Genomic DNA, 22,848 nt, shown 5'->3' on the forward strand with positions numbered 1-22,848 from the left:
ATATACATATATATAACGAAACTTTCCGTCCCGGGGCAACTTTTTAAGTATTTCACGAGTGGTTCGCGGGAAGAAAGTATACCGACTGCCTTTTCCCTTGAAATAATTCAATTATATCGCCCCGCCGTTAAAGCACCTGAGCTGCAATCATAGCTTTTTGTCAATGTGACGTGATTTTTGATCCGCCCTAAATCAAATATCTGAGCATCTTATAGTTGCGATCGATTATCGTGTTATAATCTATGAGATATTACGTCGCCCCAAGAGTTGAGATCGTGATTACCATAAAACAGGACGATGAAATAACCGATTAAGAAATCGTTATTCATTTCGGGGCTTGAATTCAACCCTTGATTGGAATATTCTTCTGCTTCTCTTCTTCCCTTTGTCTCGTTCTGACAATGATAAGCAAAAAAATGCGATTCTCCGGCGGTTAGCTCGATAACGGTGAACGAAATTTCATTGCCTCCATAAAGTCCCGTTTTAAGGACCCTCGAAGATCGGGGCGATCCGCGTCGTCTATTCAATCCCACGGCTCGTAGACAAGTGTTTTACAATTAGTTAGTTTGCGGAATCAGCCAAGACCTCGACTTTGCAATTCAATCGGCGAGCTTTCGCCGTGCGTAGATCTATGTATATAAAATATGTATTACGAATGTCAGCCCCGATTCTTCATCGAACTAACTCCCCTCGACTACTCCGCGTCCTTGTTTTGTAAAACTTTTCCATGATGAGCTTTGTTGGCCGTTTCCCTCTTTCCTCCCTTACGCGAACGGGATGAAAAAGTTAAATGTGAAAGTTTTCTCACCCCACCGTGCGATATAGGGTACTACTGCAGGTACCTCTACACGTAGATACGTACCTACACACCTTGTACACATTCACCGACGAAAGGGATGCAAAGATAAAAGTTTCTCCTTCAAAGAATATACGCTAACGTGATATAATATTTGTCAAGTAGTTTCAAGCTCTTTTCCGTAGTTATTATTACACACATACCTCGTATATCACATACGCGCCTAGCTCGGATAACTCGCCAATCAAATTTTCAGCTCGTACAGACGGTCCGAGCTTTCGCATTAATCGAAAGAGAAATAGAACATTATGTACCAAGGGAATAAAGTCGGGGGTTATTCCCGCGAGTGGCGGAACTCCCCTCCACCTAGGAAAAAAATGTATACGCATATCTGATAAGTTATTAAATAGAGAGAAAGTGTCGTTGAATATTGTACAATCGTGTAATATCAATTTCTATTGTCATGGGTAAATTCTTCTTTGATTAAATTTTAAGGAATCTAATAAATCTGACCTTTATTCATCGAAATGTTAGGAGTTTGTTGGATACTTTCAAAATTTTTGATAAAACATCGTTGTAATTCTTTTATTCATGCGTAAGTGTGATCATTTTATTAGTTTGAAAGTTACAATATTGTTGGAAGTTTGTAACGATACATATGGCCGGTTTTGCCAATTTTTTCAATTTTCAACGCTACACTCGGCGTTCAGTGCAAGAAGAAAAAGAAAGACACTGAAGAATTAATTTGCAAACGCGGGAAAAAAGTGCTACTCTTATCTCGCAAATTAGGGATTAATGTTAAGAGGGAATAATATGCTACTTTCGTGCCCTATTTCAGTTAAAAAAAACAAAAAAATTAACATCAAGTTTGAGTCGGGAATGAAAAAAATAAACACGGTCTGGCGGATCTCTTTTCTCAACATTCCATATAATATGCACACATATGTCTATAGATGGGATGATGCTCCGAAGCATCTCGCGCGAATCTCGGTGCGAGAAGAAGCCGAGCTTTTGTTCAGGGTTGTAAAAGTTGTCGCGGGAGTTTCGGGCGGTTGATTTACCGCTCGTCGGTGGCCCTCGGTAAGCAAAACGAAAGATATTGATTGGCCGCGTTCATACACGTGTATACGTACATACATACATACATACATACATAACATAACATAAATACCTATGTATAATGTGTATATTATATACCCACCGCACGATGCCTGTTGTGCGGTAAAAGAGTTTGAAACCTGCTGTATTTGTCGTATGTATACATACATAGTTTAAACTTGGTCCTTCTCAGCTCCTCATTCGCCGTTCTCTCTTGTATCGTTTTAACGGATCAAATGAAAGAAGATAGATGAGTTTAAAAAGTTTTTAAGAGAAATTTTCTTCCCCTCCTTTTACCCTCTCATTGATCGTGCGACGTTCCTTTCCGTTTTCTTTTAGTCTTGTTGTATTATATGTATAACCATTATTATTCTTGTTTCTTAATAATTTAAGCACGCTGCTTACTTTTCTCCCTGCTTTTCTTCCGCTTCTTCTTCTTCTTCTTCTTCTTTTTCTTGCCATTCTTACACTGCCAACAAAGTTCAAACTAATCTCGACTCTTTCTTTGCTGTTTCTTACCCGCGATCCTGCAGCGGAATGGCGGCGAGAAAGACGAGGCAGAATCACTCCATACAGCATCTTCTCGAGCTCCCGAGCTCGGCGAGACCTGCAAGAAAAACGCCCCCCGAACCGGACAAAGAATCTCAGCAACACCCGACGCCTTCTACACCTCGACAAGTGCCCGTCACCGTTTTGCACCCGACACCAAAAAAGGTAAGTGATCAAGATTTTGCAAATTTTAAAGAACCTTCACACTTCGCTGTACCAAAAACTGCGCACCGTTAGAAATCTTTAACCAATAATATCGTCCCAGCTGCTCCACTTTGCATTTGTTGCATTTCAATTTTCTTAACTTTAACATTCAATTTGCGATTTGTACTTTTATCTTTCAGTGAGTGAAACGTTAAAAAATTCTTAAATCTATCGAAAAATATCAGTGGATCTGTTGGGACATTTTTTTTTCTAACCTTGCGTACAAAATTTGTTTGTTTATTCAGTCGTTTGTTAATAAGCATCGCATCCGAAGAAAAGACGCGATAAATGGCAATATGTCGGGGATTGATTTAGTGCTAAACCGTTCTCGAGACGGAGTGGGTGCCGTCAGCTGTGGGAAGTTTAACAAAGCGCGACCTTACGGAGCGAACTTCCAAGTATATACGACCCTCAGGCCCCTCGATGCACAAAGAAACAACCCGATTCGAGTTTAGGCTCTGACGGATTTTCTTCGCGGAACTTGCACGTGTGTACATATACGTATAATGTACGGCTTTGGAATCGATACGGGATGCGAGCATGGAAATACGTATATGCGAGAGAAAACTCCCTACGAAAATGATCTCTTTCCTTTTATTTTTCCTTTTTTTTTTTAACCATACACACTCGGAAGCGGCTTAACCCACGTGAAATACAATATTTTTTTCTCTATTTAATTCGGCGGGTTTCAAGGAAAACGAAAATGACGTTGCTAATATCGTCGAAGAGTGAATTTATGCATATCTATGTATGTATTTTCGAATTACGGAGAATTTAGAAAAAAGTAGATAAGAATATTTAGACGGTTGAAAAGCTCGAGAAATATTTTTTTGTAAATTTTTATAAACGTCTTAAAAAATTAGAGAGTGGTGTAAAATTTCTTTAAACATAAAATCGCGTAACATTACATTGATATCGCGGTGAATTTTTTTTGCCGTCAGAGAAATTGAGCTTCTTGAAATTTGATAAAGAAGCAAAAATTTTAGTCACTTCACTCGCCGTTAAATTTAATCGACAGAAGTTTTTACTTTCCGAGTTTTGACTGTCCTTTCAATTACTAAACCGATCAGTGATGTATAGATCTGATCTTCGAACACTCGTCAAATGTTATCGTCAGACACAGTCCATTTTACCTTATTACTACCGCACCGAGTATTTCTCTGCCCAGCTTTCATTATACTTTGTGGAAAATCACATCAGTTTCATTAGTTTGGTAAACCAGCTTCGTAACACGAGAAGCATCAAATAGCCGAAACCTGAGGCACACATCATGTTACATTTCTTGTCATTCCAAAGTTAACGTTCCAAATGATATTAGATAATAATTGGTCTATTCAAGGAAAGGGAATCTTAGATTTTGAGAAACATAATTTAATTACGAATAATACTCCAGAGTTTTAATGTCACAATCAGCGTTCCTAAAGTTATTAATAACTAGAGTCAGGCTAATATGATTGGCCAAGGAGAAGTAGAGAATATTATAGAAAGAAACGTTACAAACGTTCTTAATTAAAACTGTTTTTTAAATTCCTTCTCCGAAGTATAATAATAAAGAAAGAGTCGGTAGCGTTTTTTCTTTTTCCCGTCGAGATCAGCGGGATGAAAACAGTTATTGACGAAAGCGCTAAAATTAGAGAGACGCGTAAATTTTCACCGAATCTGGCAAATTGTACGAGGTCATGGCGAGAAGTTTGATACACATATAGGTATTATGTAAGTCCATATGTACATATATGTATATGTATATATATATATATGTATAAACACAGTTCGATTCGTCGATAACCCGACAAATCAGATATTTACCGCAAGTATATCCGAACTTGTTTTACCTTCGCATCAGCAAATATAAGGCGGTGAGTTTATTATTTCCTGGTAGAAGGAGTCAGATGTAGGGAAGTACGGGGTGGACGGTTTAAAGGGTGGAGTTTGGTTTCCCCAGCGTTGGACCGTGGCCAGGAAAACATTTGTAACTCCGCAGTAAACAGTGGAAAGTTCGCGTCGATTTCGCTTCGCGAGTATTACGTACAACTGTTATGTACCTATACATACGTTATATCTATATCTATACCGATAGCTGCGAGCTTTTTAGAAAGTGCAAAAGCGAAGGCACGGAGTCGCGCACGCCGTTCGGTCTATACCGGAAGTCGGTTCATTCGCGCAACCCGTTTAGCCATCATCTCTCTTTCTCTCCCTGAGAACCGGCGATAAATCCCAGCATCGAATCCGCGGCAAACCGCTTGGAACAGTTACAATTTATTTCGAGTCAAGCTTGCGATTTTATACCGCCAATATCTCGCGCCTCAAATCGAAAACGTGATACAGTCGTTGTGTTAATCTCGAAAAAGGAGAAAATTAACACTGCTCGATAGGGTGGATGGAATTAATGTTTTTGGGGATGATTCAGAGTCATTCTTTCATTTCCCACTCAACCATAATGTTTACTTTTTTTAACTGAGAAGCAGGACGAAAGTGGCATATTATTCCCTCTTTACTTTTTGTCCCTCGTATGCGGGGAAAAAAGTAGCACTTATTTACCGCTACTAATTTTTCAGTTTTTCTGGTTTTCTAGCTTTTTTTTCGATTTTAAACTACGTCACTCTGTATCATCATAAACTTTCAATAATATTATAGTTTCCCGACCGACAGATCACACTTACGCATGTAAGGAAAACACTTTCAAGTTAATAACGTGGCTAGAACTGAGTCGGGAATAAAGTCGATTATTCCCTTGTTATATAATGTACTTTATATTTACCTCGTGCTAATCAATTCAAATCAAATTTTTCGCTCTCATTTACATTTTTATTTACATTCGCGAGGGATAGTAAATTATTATTATCATAGGTGATTTAACGTTATCTGTAGGGTACTTAGTCGGGTTTTCCTGCAACACCGTTAGTTCCGCCATCGATTATCCGGTGTTTATTTTCAAAGGCAATATCGGTCTGTTGGCGCGCGCCGCGCTGGGAAGTTGGGAATTTCAGGATATCAGGATGTCAGGATTGGTTGGTTCCGGTCATAGTATTTGCAGTATAGTCTCTATACGCCGACGCACTCAGGCGTACGACAAACAGGATGATCAGTGCTGTCGCCGATGGAGTCAATCAATTCAAAGATTAAACGATTGATGAGCGTTGCTGATGGAGATCCGATAGCATTGGACACTGTTTTTTCTCCGAGTGTATGACGAGAGAGAGAGAGAGATAGAGAGAAGTTTTTTTTATCTCTTTTCTCGTCGAACTAACTTTTTCGAAGTCAACTTACCGCCTTATTTCTAAAACTGACGCTCCATTAGTGAATTCGCGGATGCTTGGAACTATCTCTTACACAACTACACTGCAAATAACCGACCGAACATTAATGTATACACAATGAATTTGAACGATTTATAAATTGGCTGTAAAAATAAACTCGGGGCTGCTCCAGTTTGTCGTCGCGTATTCGTTATCGATTATCTCGCGAATTAGGTCTGTTACAAACGTTTCCAGATAATAGAATCCCCGAATCTGTAATGTCGCAGAGACACGGACACACGTGCAGGGGTTGAGAAATAAAATTATTAAATTTCATTCGCGAGGAGAAAAAAAAATAAAATAATAAAAAATGAAAATAATAGCTGGTTGTAGAAGAGCCGGCGCGCTCGGTTATGATTTTAAACTTTATCCCGATTATAACCGCTCTAGACCATTAATCGCGTATCTTTTCGCCCCGCGAGCCGAATCTAATGCTGCTTTTAACGCCTATTTTACTACCGTTGTTACGACGCTGTTATTATACGAGGATAACTGCGAGAAGGTTTTCTTCCTTCAGCTGCAGTACCTACGACAAGAAAAAAGCGTCGCTTGCCTACGGCGCGATTTAAACTTTATCATTGTACGCCTTCAGGTTTTATTGACGACGAGTTTATCGGACTAGCGTGAAAATATCGCCTCTTCTTTCTCCGTTCCCAGATCATAGAAATTTTCAATCGTCGGTTTGGATTTTTAAAAACATTTTATCTTCATGCTTTTATATCATCGGTTGAAAACAACCTCGTTTTGTTTTCGCAACTCGTTCGAATCCCGCTTAACTTTATACTCGCTTGCTTCGTAACGATTTTTAAAGTTTCTCGCCCCGTAAACTTTTCGCCGTTCCCCACGATCCGAGTCCGTATTCCAGGGAAAGTTGGAAAAGTTTTCAACTAGGGGGTGGCGCTGATTTCTACCCCCCTTATTCTCTCCCTCCGTCCCGCTGTGCTTCCACTTCTTGATAGCGCTTGCGTAGCCACCCCTGAAACCAAGGGTGAAACTCGCTCAGCGACTGCGTCGGTAAGGCAGAACCCCCAGCATCATCCCCTGTTAAGAGCAAACCTACCCTCGTTTCCTTACCTACCAATAGTATCTACAGATTTCAAGCTGGTAAGGAAGCTTTTCTCGAAAACGACACGTGGTCGGGAAAATTCCGTTATCCTCGGCAGGAATTTTCCTTTCCCGTCGTGGAGAATATTCGACTTACCCGAAAAGGAGATTATATGTTATACCAACTTCGGATAGTTTCATCATTTCGACATATCACGGTAGGTCAATTCGGTATTCTCAACAAATCACTCGAATCAATTACGTCAACGAATCAGCTCGTCATTAAAACTTATTTACTCGTTTCATCGAATCGAATCACGTTTCATCCTCGAATTCCTCTCTCTCGAAGAAAAGCTCGATTATCAAATATCCGTTGATATTCACACGATATACAAAATGTAGCAGACAATCGGGGGTGAATTTTGATCAATTTTATCCTGCAAAGTGTTTTCTTTTAGCGGTTGTTCGGCCGACTTCTGCGATTTGTATAAATTGAGGGAATGAGAAAAGAAAAAGGAAAAAAGTATTCTCGAGATAAATGAATTCTCCTCAACACAAGATATTATAAGGGTGGCTGGGCGGTTATATTCCGGGTCGTCTTATTCACCGAGACTTGGATTCGCTCGCCTCGCCTCGCCCCCGGCTAAATAGCTAACTTCGCGCAACTATCCCAATAGATTATGATTATTGTGGAGGTACGCCATGATTTATGCAATTATCATAAATTTGCCCCCTTCCATTCTGCCACCTTCTGTATGCTTAAGGCGCTCAACCTATTCATGGAAATTCAATAGCATATTATGCGTCCGTTAAAGGTCCATTCACATGCACCCTGAATATTCCGAGATTAATAACGATGATATTAATAATCAGGATAATTGTTGCCCCGCTAATAAGCGGCTCGAATATACATGCACCCTTCGTTCAACGGACGATGATCGCCCGAAAATGCAGTCGAGCTACATATGTCACCATGTCAACTTGTACGTCCAACTTTGATCGCGCAGAATTTTCATCGACGATTTCAAAGCGTTTTCCATTCACGTTGGTGAAAAAAGTTCGATCCGATTCTTTTCACGAACGAGTGGATTCGGGGGTAGTTCTTTTTTTTTTTGTTTTTGTGTTGCCGTACATGGACGAATTAGCTGTTTATCAGAGGATTGTTCTTTGCAACGAGCCGCAATGCCAGTTTTAGCAGTCCTCGCGATTATTTGAACGATGTACGAGGAGAATTCCGTATCGGAGCAGACGCCTGCAGCTTTAAGCTTTTATTTCCTACGGTCTATAGGTATGAAACAAAGTTTGCAACAAAGTTTCCGAATCAATAACGGACCCACCTACCCCCTAACCAGCTCGCGCCGAGCAACGAGAGATGGCGACGAATGTGCCTTTGGATACCCTTAAGAAACTCCCTTTTATACCTGCCTTACCGACCTCGCTTTAAAAATATGAAAACACATATGCTGGACAACGGTTATCAAAAACGGAACAACTAATCTTACATGAAAGTATGGCACCTAATCAGGGTGGCCACATACCTGGAAAATCTGGTAAACCTGTAATTGTCAGGGGGATTTTTAATTTGCTGATGGAAAAAACTGAAAATATCAGTTCTCTATTATGGGAATTAGAAATCATTTTTTGAGGTAACAAGTTTACTTTTCATCGTCGAGAAAACAAATTTGCTTAAACTGACTTTTTTGTGCACGTTATATATTTCTTAAATTCGAATTGAATTTTAACCGAATACAAAGTTACTAAGATGAACGATCTAGGTTTTAATAATTTACTATAACTGGGAAAATGTCGGGGAAAACTAGGTTTTAGTTTCTGGTAACCTGTAGAAATTATGGAATTCTTTTTCAAAAAAAAAATTTGTCACTACTCTCCAGTACTTTAAGGGATGAAAATAAGATAAAGATTTTTGTGCTTATTCGAGATATTAGCCAGAAACTACGGGTCGAATTTTCCATCCCCCTCTCTTCGCGAACCCCGAGTTGCACTTATTTTTCTCTTCAATTTCAACGAGGGTTGCAGGTTTCCCGGTATTACGGCCAGTATCATCTTCCTGCTGCGTTGCTCGCCGCAATTTCTCTGCAGCTCTGCGCTCCGGGATATAAATGAGAGAGAGTAAAAAATAATCTGGAATTGCGTTACGTCGGGGTGGTTGCCTCTCTGCACTGATGGCCTTTTCACCTACCCGCCTTCCTTCCTTCCTTCCTTCCTTCCTTCTTTCCTTCATTCTGGTTTATTTCATCTCACGGCACCCTGTTGTTACATCGCTTTCGCTGGGCGGCGAATTGCATGCCAAAAAATTCCTCCGAGATCGGTGAAAATTCTTGAGAGTTTAATTTTTCACTAGCGTGGGAAACGGCGAGCATATGTGGCGGGAATTAGGCTTACTCGGGTGGCGGTAGCGTTTAAAAAGCCCGACTTTTTCTCCGAAAGCCCGGGGTGAGGCCGTCGTATTAAATAAATCTCCTTAAGCGGATTAGGGACTGGCTTTCCGGTATTTTAACACCACGTTTCCGAGTCCTAACGCGGGATTAAGCGGTCCCGGACCAGATTTTCGGGCTTGCTCTTCTGCGCTTTTTACACCGTTCAGGGTGCTCCAGTTTTCAATCCGCGGTCACTTCTTTTCGCGAACGATCGCCACTCTGTCGATTTTTAAACGCGCCCCCGCGATTCGACGTTTAAAAGACGCTCACCGCGAAAGGATGGAGGGAGGGAGTCAATTTTTATGAATGAACTAGGCGGCGGGGGCGTCGCGACGCCCCGGAATCCACCCTGTCAAAAGACTCACTCCTCGCGACGCGGGGGTAAACGCACAAAAGAAGGGCTTAACCCTCAACGCTCCCGGGGGTTTATAAAAATTCTGTCAATTAGGGCGCGAAGGATGCGAAGGATAAAATGTGAGCCACGCGACAAGCGTGCGAAATCGCTACGTCGCCCGATTCCCGATGCGGAACGATTTGCGAAACCGGCAGAAAAATTCACCAAGTTTGACGTGGCGAAACGTCGAATAAAATTATTATCTGTAATTCGAAAATTTTCTACGAATTTGAAAGGTGTAAGTTTTCGAATACATGGTATAGAATAATTTTTCGCATTTTTCAAATTTCAAATATACTTCGACTTTTTCTCATTCTCGTTTCTCTCTTCCAGACGTATAATTTTCTGACACTTCTTATGTGCATTTTAAACATCGAATAAATATAATCCGTGTACCGGGATAGAAAGTCTTTAATTTTAAGTTATCGATTGATTTATAACGCAATGATCTGCTTTCAACTAAACTTCATTTCGATGAAAGGATAGCTTACTTGTAAGTTGGATCGAGAAGATTCCATTCGATCTTATCAAATAATTTCATTATGAAACTATCGTTGAAATATCCACTCGATTTTACTTTTTATACTTACAGAATATTAACTTGGCTTCAACAAATGTAGATCATTATTAATAAATTTCTTTCCGCTCCCCTAAGTCCAGCATTATTTGCTGTAAAATATTTTCTTCGCAGCCTATAAATAATCCATATCCATGAATCAAAGGAAAATTCTCTTAAAAATTCAACTGTAAATAATTTGTTGTTTTCTAGTAAGGTAAAAATATTTCAAGGGGTCAAAGAAGGCTTAGTCGAAAGTGCAAGATTTCACGAAATGATGTAATCAATTTAAATCAATCGTTATTTCTAAAGTTTTCTCATTGCATATGAAATAATTGTCATAAGGTTTGAGTTTGAATAAAAAAAAAAAAAAAAAAAACACATTGAATTTTCGAAAATTCCAATTTCGATTTAGCATATATCTACAAGCGTAGGAGCTACTTGCCGAGAGTAAAGGATGCTGCAGGGGGTGTTCGAAAATGGCCACGGCGTAGTGCTCGGGGGCGGTGGTAAGAGGGGGGAGGGGAGGGGGAGTCGCGGGGTGTATTTACGACGTTACAATACCCCGCGGGCTAATCCCTGGCCCCAGTAGATCCCGGGTTCCGTATATCGCCCCTTACTCCGTCCCCGGTTTCTGGAAATAGTGCAATGCAGCAGCCAGTGGCTGTTGCCTTGTATGTATATGTAGACGCGAAATTGAAGGCGGGGGCTAGAAAAGCGTTAGACTTATCCTTTAAAAGTGCGGAAGTAAGGAAGGATTTTTTCCCTCCTTATTATACGCTGATAACTATTGTTTCATTTTCTCTTTCTTTTTTTGACTTAAGTATTAGTTATAGCTTTCCTTCGTTTTACTCTTGAAACAAAAAGAAGATCGAATTTTAACAGAACGGAGGTTTGTTTTTATTTTATTTTTTACTGTAAGAAACCATCGTTGAAAATAAATAACATGAATTTTTTTTCTTTTTTGTAAAACAAGTATTAAATCATACATATTTAGCATTCTCATTCCATTTCGGAACCATGATGTGAAAATGTGTTTTTATGGCCCTGGTTTTACAAAAAAGTTTCATCGTTCTTAAAAATGTCCACTCACATATGTCAAGGATATTTCCCCACGTCATGAAATCGGCAACAGTTTTATAAAATTGCGGAAAAATATCGAAAAACCAGAGGTATTATTTTTAACCGATAAAAACCAAAAAATCCATTGATCATCAGGATTTTAGGAGGTCAGGTTTTTGTTTGACCCGTTTGTTTGACGTGGATTGCCCCGTATACGTATACGTCCTACGGAAGTTGTAGCGAAAAGGAAAGTATCCGAGGTGAACCGCGCAAGTTTTATTCACTCTGTGAAATGTTGCAGTACATGACGATCATAAAAAAAAAAAAAAAACAACACCCACATCGTTTTTTCATCTCTTGAATCGGCAGTTTAGGAGATAAAAAATCACCCCCAAAAAATAAGGGATGCAAACCCCTGATGGTAAATACGCTGCGCATATTATCGTTATCGGTTGATGCACATAGTGAATAATGTCCATAATCGGTTGTACAAGGAAAAAAATTTACAGTGTACTATCGATAAATCCTACAGAGAATGAATTTTTAGCCGTAAACCTTTAGGGGTGGTTCTTACGCTCTTTGAACGCCTGAATTGGCACGTGAAAAAAAAATCTGCGTCCCATGTTTTTTTACTCTCTACAACGTACCGCAGAATGAAGGAAATCGGCTACAGGTACCCTCGTCAGTCGACCTGCGGACGATGTGTGCCAGTTGAATACGCGCGTTTAGTTTTAGCTCTCGTTCGCGTTCCGCGCCCTATATTTCCCTCTTCATATCTCGGCCTCCCCCGGCCAGCCCCGTTTTCCACCCCCCCTAAAAGTTGCCGAGGCTTAGAGTAGAAATGGAAAGGGTTTTCCCGGTATCGTGAGGCCGGAAGGGCTGCCGGGTTATAATGAAATATAGGCCCACCTCGCCGTAAGACTGCATTAAGATTATACCTACTACAGGCGGCGTGCGGGCTCTGCGGCTGAAGGGTGAATCGAGTGGCGCTGCAGGGGTGGGCGCAGGTCGAAATAAGAGAGGGCGGCGGGTCTGCCTCCCGCACTTATATACACACGTCTCTGTATACCTATAATAAACCGAGAGAGAGAGGAGAGACCCGAAGGGGTAGGGATTCCTCGTACAGTGTTTTAATCAAGCCGGATTTGCTGCGGCAAGCCATGCCTCCAACTTTCATTTTACCCCGGCTCCAACCGCCTCTCTTCTGCAACAAAATTCTGAAATTGTCCTGGATAAAACGCGATCCGTGTCACTCGAGCAACAGCGTCATAGACACCGTGACATCACTCTCTGCGAGCCGTTCTCGAGTGGGTGATATGACACGACTGCGGTTACGTATCCCGAATTCAATGTCTCACATTCCAGTCTTCCTTTTTTAAACAGTTACCGGAACTGTGCAAATTTTAGAATAAGAAAAAAAAAACAAAAAAAAACAAACGAAGAACAAAAAAAACTATTCACGCAGCTTGGACATTTTACTAAAAAGCCCGCATTTCATATCGCGATAACACGAGATAGGCAATTAATTCCAAATTTATCACGGGCAGAAAGGTAAACAGGTAATCCGGGGGTTTCGCCTAGCAATTTGGGCAGGAGGGAGATAAGAGGGGCTCAAAATATAAAGTCGAGGAAATCCTTGGGGCTTAGTGTGTTTCGTCGGCGGGTGAAAGAGGAGTGCGAGGACGTGATGGAGGGGGGGGGTCGCAAGAAGAAGGGTGACGCGAGGTTCTCGCTCCTTCGTCGGTTTCCGTACCTAATCTATATTGGAACTGCTAACTAAAGTATTATGTACTCGGAGGTTTGGCGGGATGATGCGACGGCGAGGCGGTAGGATCCGGGGGTGGAAACCAGGCGGCAGCGGCCTCTCGGTTAGCAAAATACGACGGTGAGCTTCCGATCAGCCGAAACTTTGATCCCCGTCGATAAAGCTCCGGAAGACCTCGACCGAACTTTGTCTGGATATAAGCGAGAGCTGTGCCGTATATCGCGAAACGGGGTTGGATTCAGGGGTTAACGTGAATTTCGACGTGTGCGCACAGCGTCGGGAAGCTTGAAAAAAATGAAGGAAAGCTTCTCGGTCTCGGAGGTCGAAACGAGACGAGATTCGTCCCACACTCGACTGTCGAATAATAAGCTTTGTACATACAAGCGACAATGGAGACTTTATTTCCGGCCCGGCTGGGTCTACAATGTAGGCACTACACTGTAATTAAATTCCCAAGCCCAAGGATTCCGAGGAGCCGACTTCCCGGCTAGATTCGCTAGGCGAAACCCGCCAAAGGGAACAGCCGGCGTTCGGGGGATGCCCAGAGTTTCAACCACGTACCATATTGCATACTGACCGTATACCGTGTACTGCTTCACGGTTTGACCGTATTGTTCGACGTGTATGCTTCTCGTCGAGGCTTGATCGTTTTATGGGGTTACAAGAGCGCAGGTGAACTCGATCATCGAAGAAGGTAAGACCCGCGTCGATGATGAGCTTGAAGTTGGTAACGTTACTTTAATGATGCACCTTTAGGAAAGTAGCTAAGCAAATATGTTCACATTTTGAAAAGCCAACTCCTTGGAAGTAGTTCTAAAATTGTACAATCATTTATTCCATCATGTTTCGTTGCGTTAACGTTACTAGCTTCAACATGGTGGGTGATTCGTGGTACGACGCGATCCGATGGATTCACGAATAACCGAGCTTTTGTCGACTGAAATCAAACGAACGATTTCATTCCATTAACATTGAATCCGAGGTGGGGTCTATAAATTACTGTACCTAACTATCACTTGACTTCCATTGGCTTCCGATGTTACCCACTCGTAATTTATGACTTCCTGGAGTGATATGTGACTCCTCGTAACCGTGCCGTGAGTTTTCTCGAGGAACTCTGACTCGCGACGCACTGGATGCATCAGCCGTCCTGCTGAGAAAAGCACGAGACGCGCAGAGTGTTCGCGGAGAAGTGTTTATAGCCGAGAGTATCGCGTTCGCGGAGAGGCGAGCTCACGTTGTATACATAGAGGATTACGTAGGCAACCGCAACCTCTCGGAGTTACTTTTACCAAACTCCGATATAATGAACAACAACGTTCTTTAATTATTAATTGTAACTAAATTATAAGTTCGGAGCTTTTGAGCGGAAGCTTCGAGCACCGTCGTGGCAGCACAGCCAGCTCCTCGCGTTCTTTATCATTACCGTTACCGTGGCAGAGATTGGCGGCTTTGTTGTTTCGCTCTTTCGGAAAAGGATCGGCTTCTCCACCTTGATTTAATCAGGGTGAAATCCATTGGTTCACTACAGGTACCTACATGATATAACGCCGTGACAAACCCCTCGCGCAACTTTACCCGGCGTGCGGTGAGTGCAAATTCGCAAGACCGCACGTCTCTTAAACTCAAAACCCAGCTTTCGTCGTTGTACGTCGTTCGTCTATACGACGCGCATAATTGTGATCAGAATTTCGACACGATGCGTAAAGCGGCGTTCGCTAATGAATGCCTTATTGGTTTCCACGTAGATTCGGCAGAGGCTTCAGCGCCGCTAACCTTGCTTCTCGGAACCTGTACCCGGGCACATTTTCATCGTTCATCGGGAATCGTTTTACCGTATACAATCATGGAATTTGCACGGAATTTAAAGCGACTCTGCAAGGGGTGAAAAATCTTCTCGACCTACCGGAAAAAGGTATAAAAAGCGTTTCTGCACGGGCTGATAAGTTGGAAGTGTGGCGGCGGCATCTGGAAGGGTTCTCCGCTGACCGCTCGGCGGGATGCAGGAAGGGTTTGCGTTTTGGCTCGAGCCACGGGCCACCCGTTGTTTCAATTAGTCATGCTAACGTTTCGATAATTAATCTTAGAAGAGGGTTGATTTCAGCCGGATCGCCCCAGGCCAAAGGGCTCCACCAAATTTCGTCTAATAATTGAACCGAATTCTGCTCCACCGTTCGAAAGACGTGTTTCGAGAGATATCATATTCATGGCTCGATGAAAAACGAAGATGGTTGTTAAAGGAGTACACGTGGTTCTTAGCCTTCTTTGGATCCTCAATTCGCGTTCGACGAAGAAAGCTTGTGCAAGAAATGACAGAGAAAATAAGTACGCACACGTGGGTATTATGAGCAGATAGAGTGTCGGAGGCTTCGGTGATATGCAAATTTAGAATCACGTTCGGATTCAGGCCACGTAGGAGAACAGGTCGTGCACTTAGTTTGGTGTTTGAGTTCGCGCCGGATACATATTTCAATCGTCAAGCTTTCGGTGGGGGTTGTTTGCCGGTGACCAGAATTTAATATTCATCCAATCACAAGGGACTCGCGGCAGCGTGGCCGTGGCTCCAAACTCTGTTTGCCTTTCCGCAACGACGGGTCAAAAAATTGTTACGCATAACCAAGTACACGGAGCTTTCTCCCCGACGTTTCTGCAGTTAGATCAGGGAAGGGGGGAGCTCACCACGACGCATAATTCAGATCGTCCTCAAGTTTGGTGGGGAAAAATTATTTTCACTCTGAAAGTGCAGCAGATTTTACCTTGTATGTGTATATTCGGATATCTCGCGATTCCTTTTCGTCGTTCCTTTATCCCCAGCTTCGATATCCTTGCGAGGATGTCAGTGGTTGAAACTGGAACCGCTGCAAAACTGTTTGGAATGATCAGGCGTCGAAATTCCTGGAAGGGACTTCGTTCCTGGTAGAGGTCGTCCTCGTGGGGATCCTGGCGAAAATACCTGACCCGGGCAACCGATGGCTGCTTAAAACTTTTCATGCACATGCCGACGCGGTGCAGTTCCAATTCGCGGAGAGTTATCTCCTTAGGGAAAGTGCCCAACGTGTATTTCTGTCTGCGGATCTTTGCACGGCAGGTTCGGAAGATTGATAGCGGACCTTAAGGGGAGGTACAGCCTGAACGGTCTAAAATCATACATATTTTTAAGAGTTCTTTTTTTTTTAGAAAATGAAAACACTCGGAGCAATTTCAGTTTGAGGGCTTTATTATTCATAGTCTCAACAACATTTTAGAATTTTTTCAGCGAAATTAATAACAAAATGACTAAAAGCCCTCAGACTCAAATTCCTCCAAGTGTTTTCATTGTCTTATAAAAAAAAAAACTTTTAAAAATACGTATGATTTTAGACCGTTCAGGTTGAATCTCCCCTCCCCTTAATTCTTCCGTTTCATCGACGAATCGTCATAGCCATGCAGAGTTTGCTGCGGTACATTAGTAAAAAACACGAGTAACCATGTAAAGCACCGCTCTTTGTTCCTCCGAATTCCGGGATTATTATTTCCTCTGCGGGTGGTTAAAGGGCATAATTAGGGTGGGTGTATTATGTGCACGTGGACCGTTTGTATGTATAGATATTGTTATCATTATTTTTTACAAATTCATCGCTCGCGCTACGCGCAGTGCCCCTCGAAACTCTCTCTTTCTCCTCGGCGGCGGCGTGGTTGGATTTAATTATTTCTGGAATTCAACGCTAATTAAGTTTGATCGAACGAATTTCGCGGGTTTGTTGTCGAGTTTGGACCAATGCTTACAAAACAACGATCCGACAATGTAAATTAAATTTATCAACAACGGTATATAGTAATTATATGGTTAAAAACTTTTCCCAGGTTGTATTAAACATTCAAGATAATTGAACCGGTTTTTGTAATTTTAATTTTATTGTTTTCAAATGTTTCCTTTCGCTTTTCCTTTTATTTTATCCTCCATTATATTATACGCATATTATATACACAGCAGGGTTGAATTAGCTCTTGCGTGAAAAATTTACCCCCTAGTTAATATTCATCATGGATCGTTGATGTCGGATTTCCAGACTTCGTCCTCCCCTCCTAATTTTTGTTTTTCCTTTTTTTTTCTTATTTTGTTCCTCCTGCACCTACTCATCGAGTTACGAATATCCGGAGGAAATCCAGGGTGCATTTTTTTCTCGAACGTTTAATTTTTTTTTTTTGTTTTCTTTTTTTCAAATCACGCAGCAGGAAGGCACAGATACTGTAATTGGCGAGATGAGACGGTGTTTTCAAAAGAATGTTTGTTAATTCGAATTTCCATCTGCGCGGGAGAATGATTCGCGGTATTTCCGGTCGGTTGAGAAAGGTATTCGATTAGCCGGATATCCGTAATTCGGCAAGTTGCGAAGGGCAAGGGGTGCAGGGTGAAGGATAAAATTAAGGGGGCAAGGAAAGACCGTCAGCGATTTCTCGCCAAGAAATTAAGCCGAGGGTTATATTGACTGAGAAATTTTTATACTGGGCTCAATTTCACCTATCGACGTGACAAACTTGCGTTGTTAATTTATTATCGCTTTGGAAATTCATCGCGGTCACCAATGTTTAGCAAAATGGGAATCAAAACCAGAGAGCGAGAGCGAGGAAGAGAGAGAGAGAGAGAAATAGAGAGAGATGGAAGACAGATGCTCTCGTCATGCATGAAATTAAGCCCACCCTTTGACTCGGAGGGTTTTGGCACCACAGCTCGGTAATTGCACGCCGGCGCAACGGTGATTAATGTTGCTTGTTATTAGGACAAGACGCCAAGATGTTTTCAAGATGCCCGCGCCAACGCTTGTCAAAGGGTTGTCAAAGGGACGCGCAAGCTCTTACCGCTCGCCAAACCTCTGCCGTGCCATGCCATGCCATCGAGTAAGGCTTCCAAAACGCGTCTCGAAACCATTAGCAAATTTCTTATACGACACTGCAGTTGATGGGGGAAAAAATTTATAACGATAATTGGCGGTTTTTCGATAAACAAGTCAACGAATTCGTCCTAACGACTAAACTTTACTACGGTGAACGTCGATTAATCCATGATTTTCTCTTCAGGCAAGGACACTTTGACTTTTTTATACCATTTAGGGTGGGTTTATTTAATTCTCCTGAAAGAATTAGGTTCCATTATTCGTTGATATTTAGTTTATACAACTTTTGAAAAACATGTGCTGGTGTTAAAATAACATATAGTCATATAGAACAATTTTCAAGTAGACGGTATAAAGTGTACTTGCGTGTTGAAAAATGGTCAAAATTAGGAAAACTTGAAAATTTCAACTACTTGGAGGGGGAGGTTTCTTTTTAAAAAACTCCTAAAAATAGATATGACTGGCCCCCTCCCCCTTAAGATGATGGTGAAAACCCGTAATTCACCTACGGCTTAAAATTCTCGACAGTCAGTGAATCGTGTTGAAATTGGCGAAACTTATGTACGTATGCTCGAACGTAATAATATCTCCGATTGGCTTGGAGAAAACTTTGAGGCTTTGGGTCGGTATAAGGAAATGCAGGGCGAGGAGGCGTGATGACGATAACTTCCATCTGGCACGGAGTGTATATAACGTATAGTGTATACATTCAGGTATGAGCGTGAATGGAGGAGAGAGAAAGAGAGAGAGAGAGAGAGAGAGAGAGAGAGAGAGAGAGAGAGAGAGAGAGAGAGAGAGAGAGAGAGAGATAGAAGAGCCAGGAGGATCATTTGATTGCGAGCGAAGCGCGTCGTCATCTCGTCTCGGTTGTGCTGCCGCACATCTGGGCATGGCGATAGCGATTACTTATGCGTCCCGCGGCTTCCCGTACAGAAGCTTTCCTCCTTAAGGGTGTCCGTGGGCTTTGAGTGGGGAGCTGGGGGGGCAGCAGGGATGGTTCCGAGGGGCACACCAAGTTAACACGAACATATAAATTAGCGGGCATCTTAGCAGGCCGCTTGCAAGTTAGTCACGTACCGGGTTTAAACTTGACAAGAGAGGATTCTGCTGGCAGCGCTGCTTCGCCGCGTCGCCGTCACCTGGCTCAGCCCCCCATAAGGCCAAGAAGTAGGGTGCTAAGGTCGTGGCCCTCCACCCCCCCAAACCCCCTCCATTCGAGTCAAATTTTACCGCTTCTATGCAAATCGCTTTTCCGCGCGTACGAAAACGTGGCTACAATTCATTTTTGGAGGCGACAAGTCGAGCTAAATATATCAGGGAATACATGTGGAACCTTTCGAGGGACTCGACGCGCTCCCCGTTTTCAACCCTACGCGTGATCAATGGACGACGCAGATGTTGTTTCGGACGCTGAATATTGTGCGTCTAATCACCCGCCCTGTCACTCTGACCGCATCCTCAAACCCTCTCGGCTCCTTGCTGCCCCCTTTGACCCCTTTCTTCCCTCCCTTCATCCCCCCGCACGGTAAAACGGCCCATAAATCGAAAGTTCTTGGCCGGGACTGTCGAGTGTAAGCTAAGATTGAGACCGTCGATTTGTCTCCGGAATGAATTACGCAATCGATATTATTGTGGGTATAGTACCTTGTAAACCTTCGGTTATGTCCCATTGACGAAAAGTTGTATATATGAGTGTCAGATTCTTCATAAAATTGTTATTTATAGTGAAAAGAAACTACTTGCAAATTTGAGCTCGATCGAATAAGATTTAGAGGTCTCACTTTCGCGTTTTCGTTTTTACATTAAAGTAACACGTAAAAAGAATGGTTACCTTGACGCACTGTCGATTTCGCATGAAGGTATGGGACGAAAATAAAACATATGTTTTTTGTAGGTAACTGAAATTTGTAGGGGATTTTTTTTTTTTTATGAGGAACCCTCACTGAAAAAAAAAAACTTCTTCACCTTTGGTTAACCAGTCTAATGAGTATGTACGTGAAAGAGATTTGTTTCGTTAGTGTAATCCATCTGTCATTATTTTTTACAACTGTACCGTGAGACAGCGTTCTTATACCATTGAATGAACAAAATCATGATTGCACGAATATAACCTGCGCTGCAGGTTTCACTTTCGATTTTTGTAATTCATTCGGATGGAAGAGCGGGTTTCAACCCTGCTTCAGCTTTTTCCAACCCTCACCGATAATTAAAGCAATATCTCGAGCATTTATCGGCAAACGCAAGGTTGAGGGGGTCCCCTCTAATTTACATCGATCTATTTTCTTTTACATCTCTCTTAATTCACCCGACGCGAATACGCGACTTCGACGATTCGATTCTAAATAAATTAAAACGCAGTATCCACTCTTTGTACTCAATCTTCATATAATTCTAAATCTTTGTATCGAACTAGCAGCCTCCGCCCAGCTTTTGTCAGAGAATCCTTATAAACCGGACTCTGAAATTAATCCACCTGCCCTGACCTGGAAACCAAACGCGTTAAATAACGACAATGGGTTTTAAACTCGGCAATGACGAATCAAAACGTTCTCCAATCACGTGGCAGCATCGATATCCAGTCCGGCCTCGGTACACAGCGAAGCCCTTGCCTTTCTTCGAATTCAGAGTAGGTATAGTAAGCAACTCTGATTAACCCTAACGGGGGACATTACCGGAGGACACTTCAAAGTAGTCGAGGTCCCGATTTGTCAGGCTTTGAGGGGCGAGGTACTTGGGCTGCGGTCCGGTCTTCTTAATGTCGAACCCAACCCGACCTGACCGTAAACCTAATCTTACGGTGGTCTTACTTAAGACTTTAGACTCCGCGACTCCTCGCTAAGAATCCTTCCTTCCCATCCGCCTCGCCTTTGGATCGACATGGCGTCAGGTACGTGCACGAGATCCTTGCACTCCTGAAGCCTCCCACCGAGCGACCCCTTTGACGTTCCTTCCGATTCAAAACTTGCCCTCAACTTTACCTCCGACTAAGAACTTTCGCGTTACGTCGTCCTGCACTTCGTCATTCGTAACCGCGTTATCGTTATCTTTTGTCTCGTTCACGAGGTTTTGCAAGCGGGAAGGGAATTCGTTGTTCATCGCTTTTCTCGAAAGCTTGAATGGACCTCAAGGTCATGCATACTTGGCAAATGATATTGTAATATGTTCTTAGCGAAATTTTGCATTATAATCACAACTCACCGCACTCGTCATCGTTTTTACGATTCATACCGAAGGTGCAGGAATTTTTACAGTTTAACGATCGGCCGCGTGTCCGTAACTGAAGCTCGTTCTTTATACGTGTGTACGTATACCTTTACACATGCCACGATCGGTCGTTCCAACTTGTTATAATCGTAAACGTATCATTGCGCGGCGAACGAAACGTGCCAGCTAGCCGTTTTACCGGATTGAAGTACTTTGGGGGTAGTTTCGCGATGCCTTTACAGTGTGGAAGAGAAGTGAGAGGACTTCTACGCAGGTATATAATATATGCATACATTATCGGCCTGTATAAGTTACACTCTCGACTGCATATCACAATGGAACTCTGTATTACACGCGCGAAATTACCTCGTAAACATAATACGACGGGAATTGTTGGATGTGTATTACTAAGGAGTATCGGAAAGTGGTCGGATGTACATATATTTGGAGAAATTTCCCCACGACATGACGGGAGTATAATAAGGTAATCATAAACCCACAGATCAGATCGTATGAATTCATATTTTCGCCGGCTTCCGGCGTCTTAGATTGTGCGTGTGTGGGGAAGCTGCATTGGAGGCGAAGATCCACGGGGTAAAAGAAACGCGGGTCGAGGTTAAAGAAAAAACGCGTATCCGGTGGAACGAGATAAATCCTTCGAACGAAGGAGCGTTTAAAGGGCCAACTTTTTGCAATATAACCAAACTTTTCACCCTATAGCTTTACGTGTACCTTTACATGTACTTTATCACATGAGGAAATGATGCAACTCCTTGCCGCTGTATCTCGTCGTTACGATTACGCACGTATATTTGAATACAACCCAATTGGGTGATCCTTATTTAGAGTGTCGAAGAATTTTTTTCACCCCACCCCTCAAATCATGTTCAAATAATTCAAAAACAATAAGGACCACCGTAATAACCCATACGCATGTTCGTATTGTTTTATGATTAAAGTACGTTGCGAGATGACTCTTTGTTTTCTTTTTCTCTGTGTTGGAACAATTAGAAATTCGTCGATAAACGTTTGAATTTGTTATTTGCTGGGAAACGAATCGGGAAATCCGAAGCGGAATACGCCGAGGGAGGTCTCTGATGACGCCAAGATGAGACGAGCCTGCGGGATCTGGGCTTGACAGTCGATCAGACAGGGCTGGAGGTGCCGACGCGAAGCACCGAGCCGATTGAATCTCCGCTAAATTTCTCCTGCTCGCGCGGTCTATCACCTTGTCCGTTATCAATTAGCGTTAAATTTGCCCATAGCGACGCAGCTGTTTACGGTTTGAAGAATGTAAACGAGTCTGTCAGACAAACTGATTGAATTAGATTTTTTTCATTCAACCGTTCAAGCACTTCTTCCTTCAGCGGAAACACTTTTTTGTTATCCACGGTGAAATACATTTTTCACTTATATACTCGTCACGCTTTGTACGTGTGTAGTCACCGCCGAATGACTCAATAAGAGAGGAAAAATCACTGGGGTAGGTTTACCCAATTGAGATTGTACCTAATGTCGGCGATTGCCAAACTCCGATAGCAGCTTTTATATCTCCACTAATGTCGTGA

General features: G+C 42.4%; 1 protein-coding gene across 1 annotated transcript in view; it reads left to right on the plus strand.

Moving 5' to 3' along the window:
* Positions 1-22,848, plus strand: part of LOC124219881 (mucin-19) — a 267,722-nt gene that overhangs the window by 9,910 nt on the left and 234,964 nt on the right. Inside the window, exon 2 of the mRNA XM_069136456.1 lies at positions 2,428-2,608. Coding sequence (XP_068992557.1) covers positions 2,432-2,608 — 177 coding nt within the window. The 5' untranslated portion in view covers positions 2,428-2,431. The remainder of the gene's footprint in view (positions 1-2,427; positions 2,609-22,848) is intronic.

Source organism: Neodiprion pinetum, chromosome 5, assembly GCF_021155775.2.
Source record: "Neodiprion pinetum isolate iyNeoPine1 chromosome 5, iyNeoPine1.2, whole genome shotgun sequence".
Classification (NCBI taxonomy): Eukaryota; Metazoa; Arthropoda; class Insecta; order Hymenoptera; family Diprionidae; genus Neodiprion; species Neodiprion pinetum.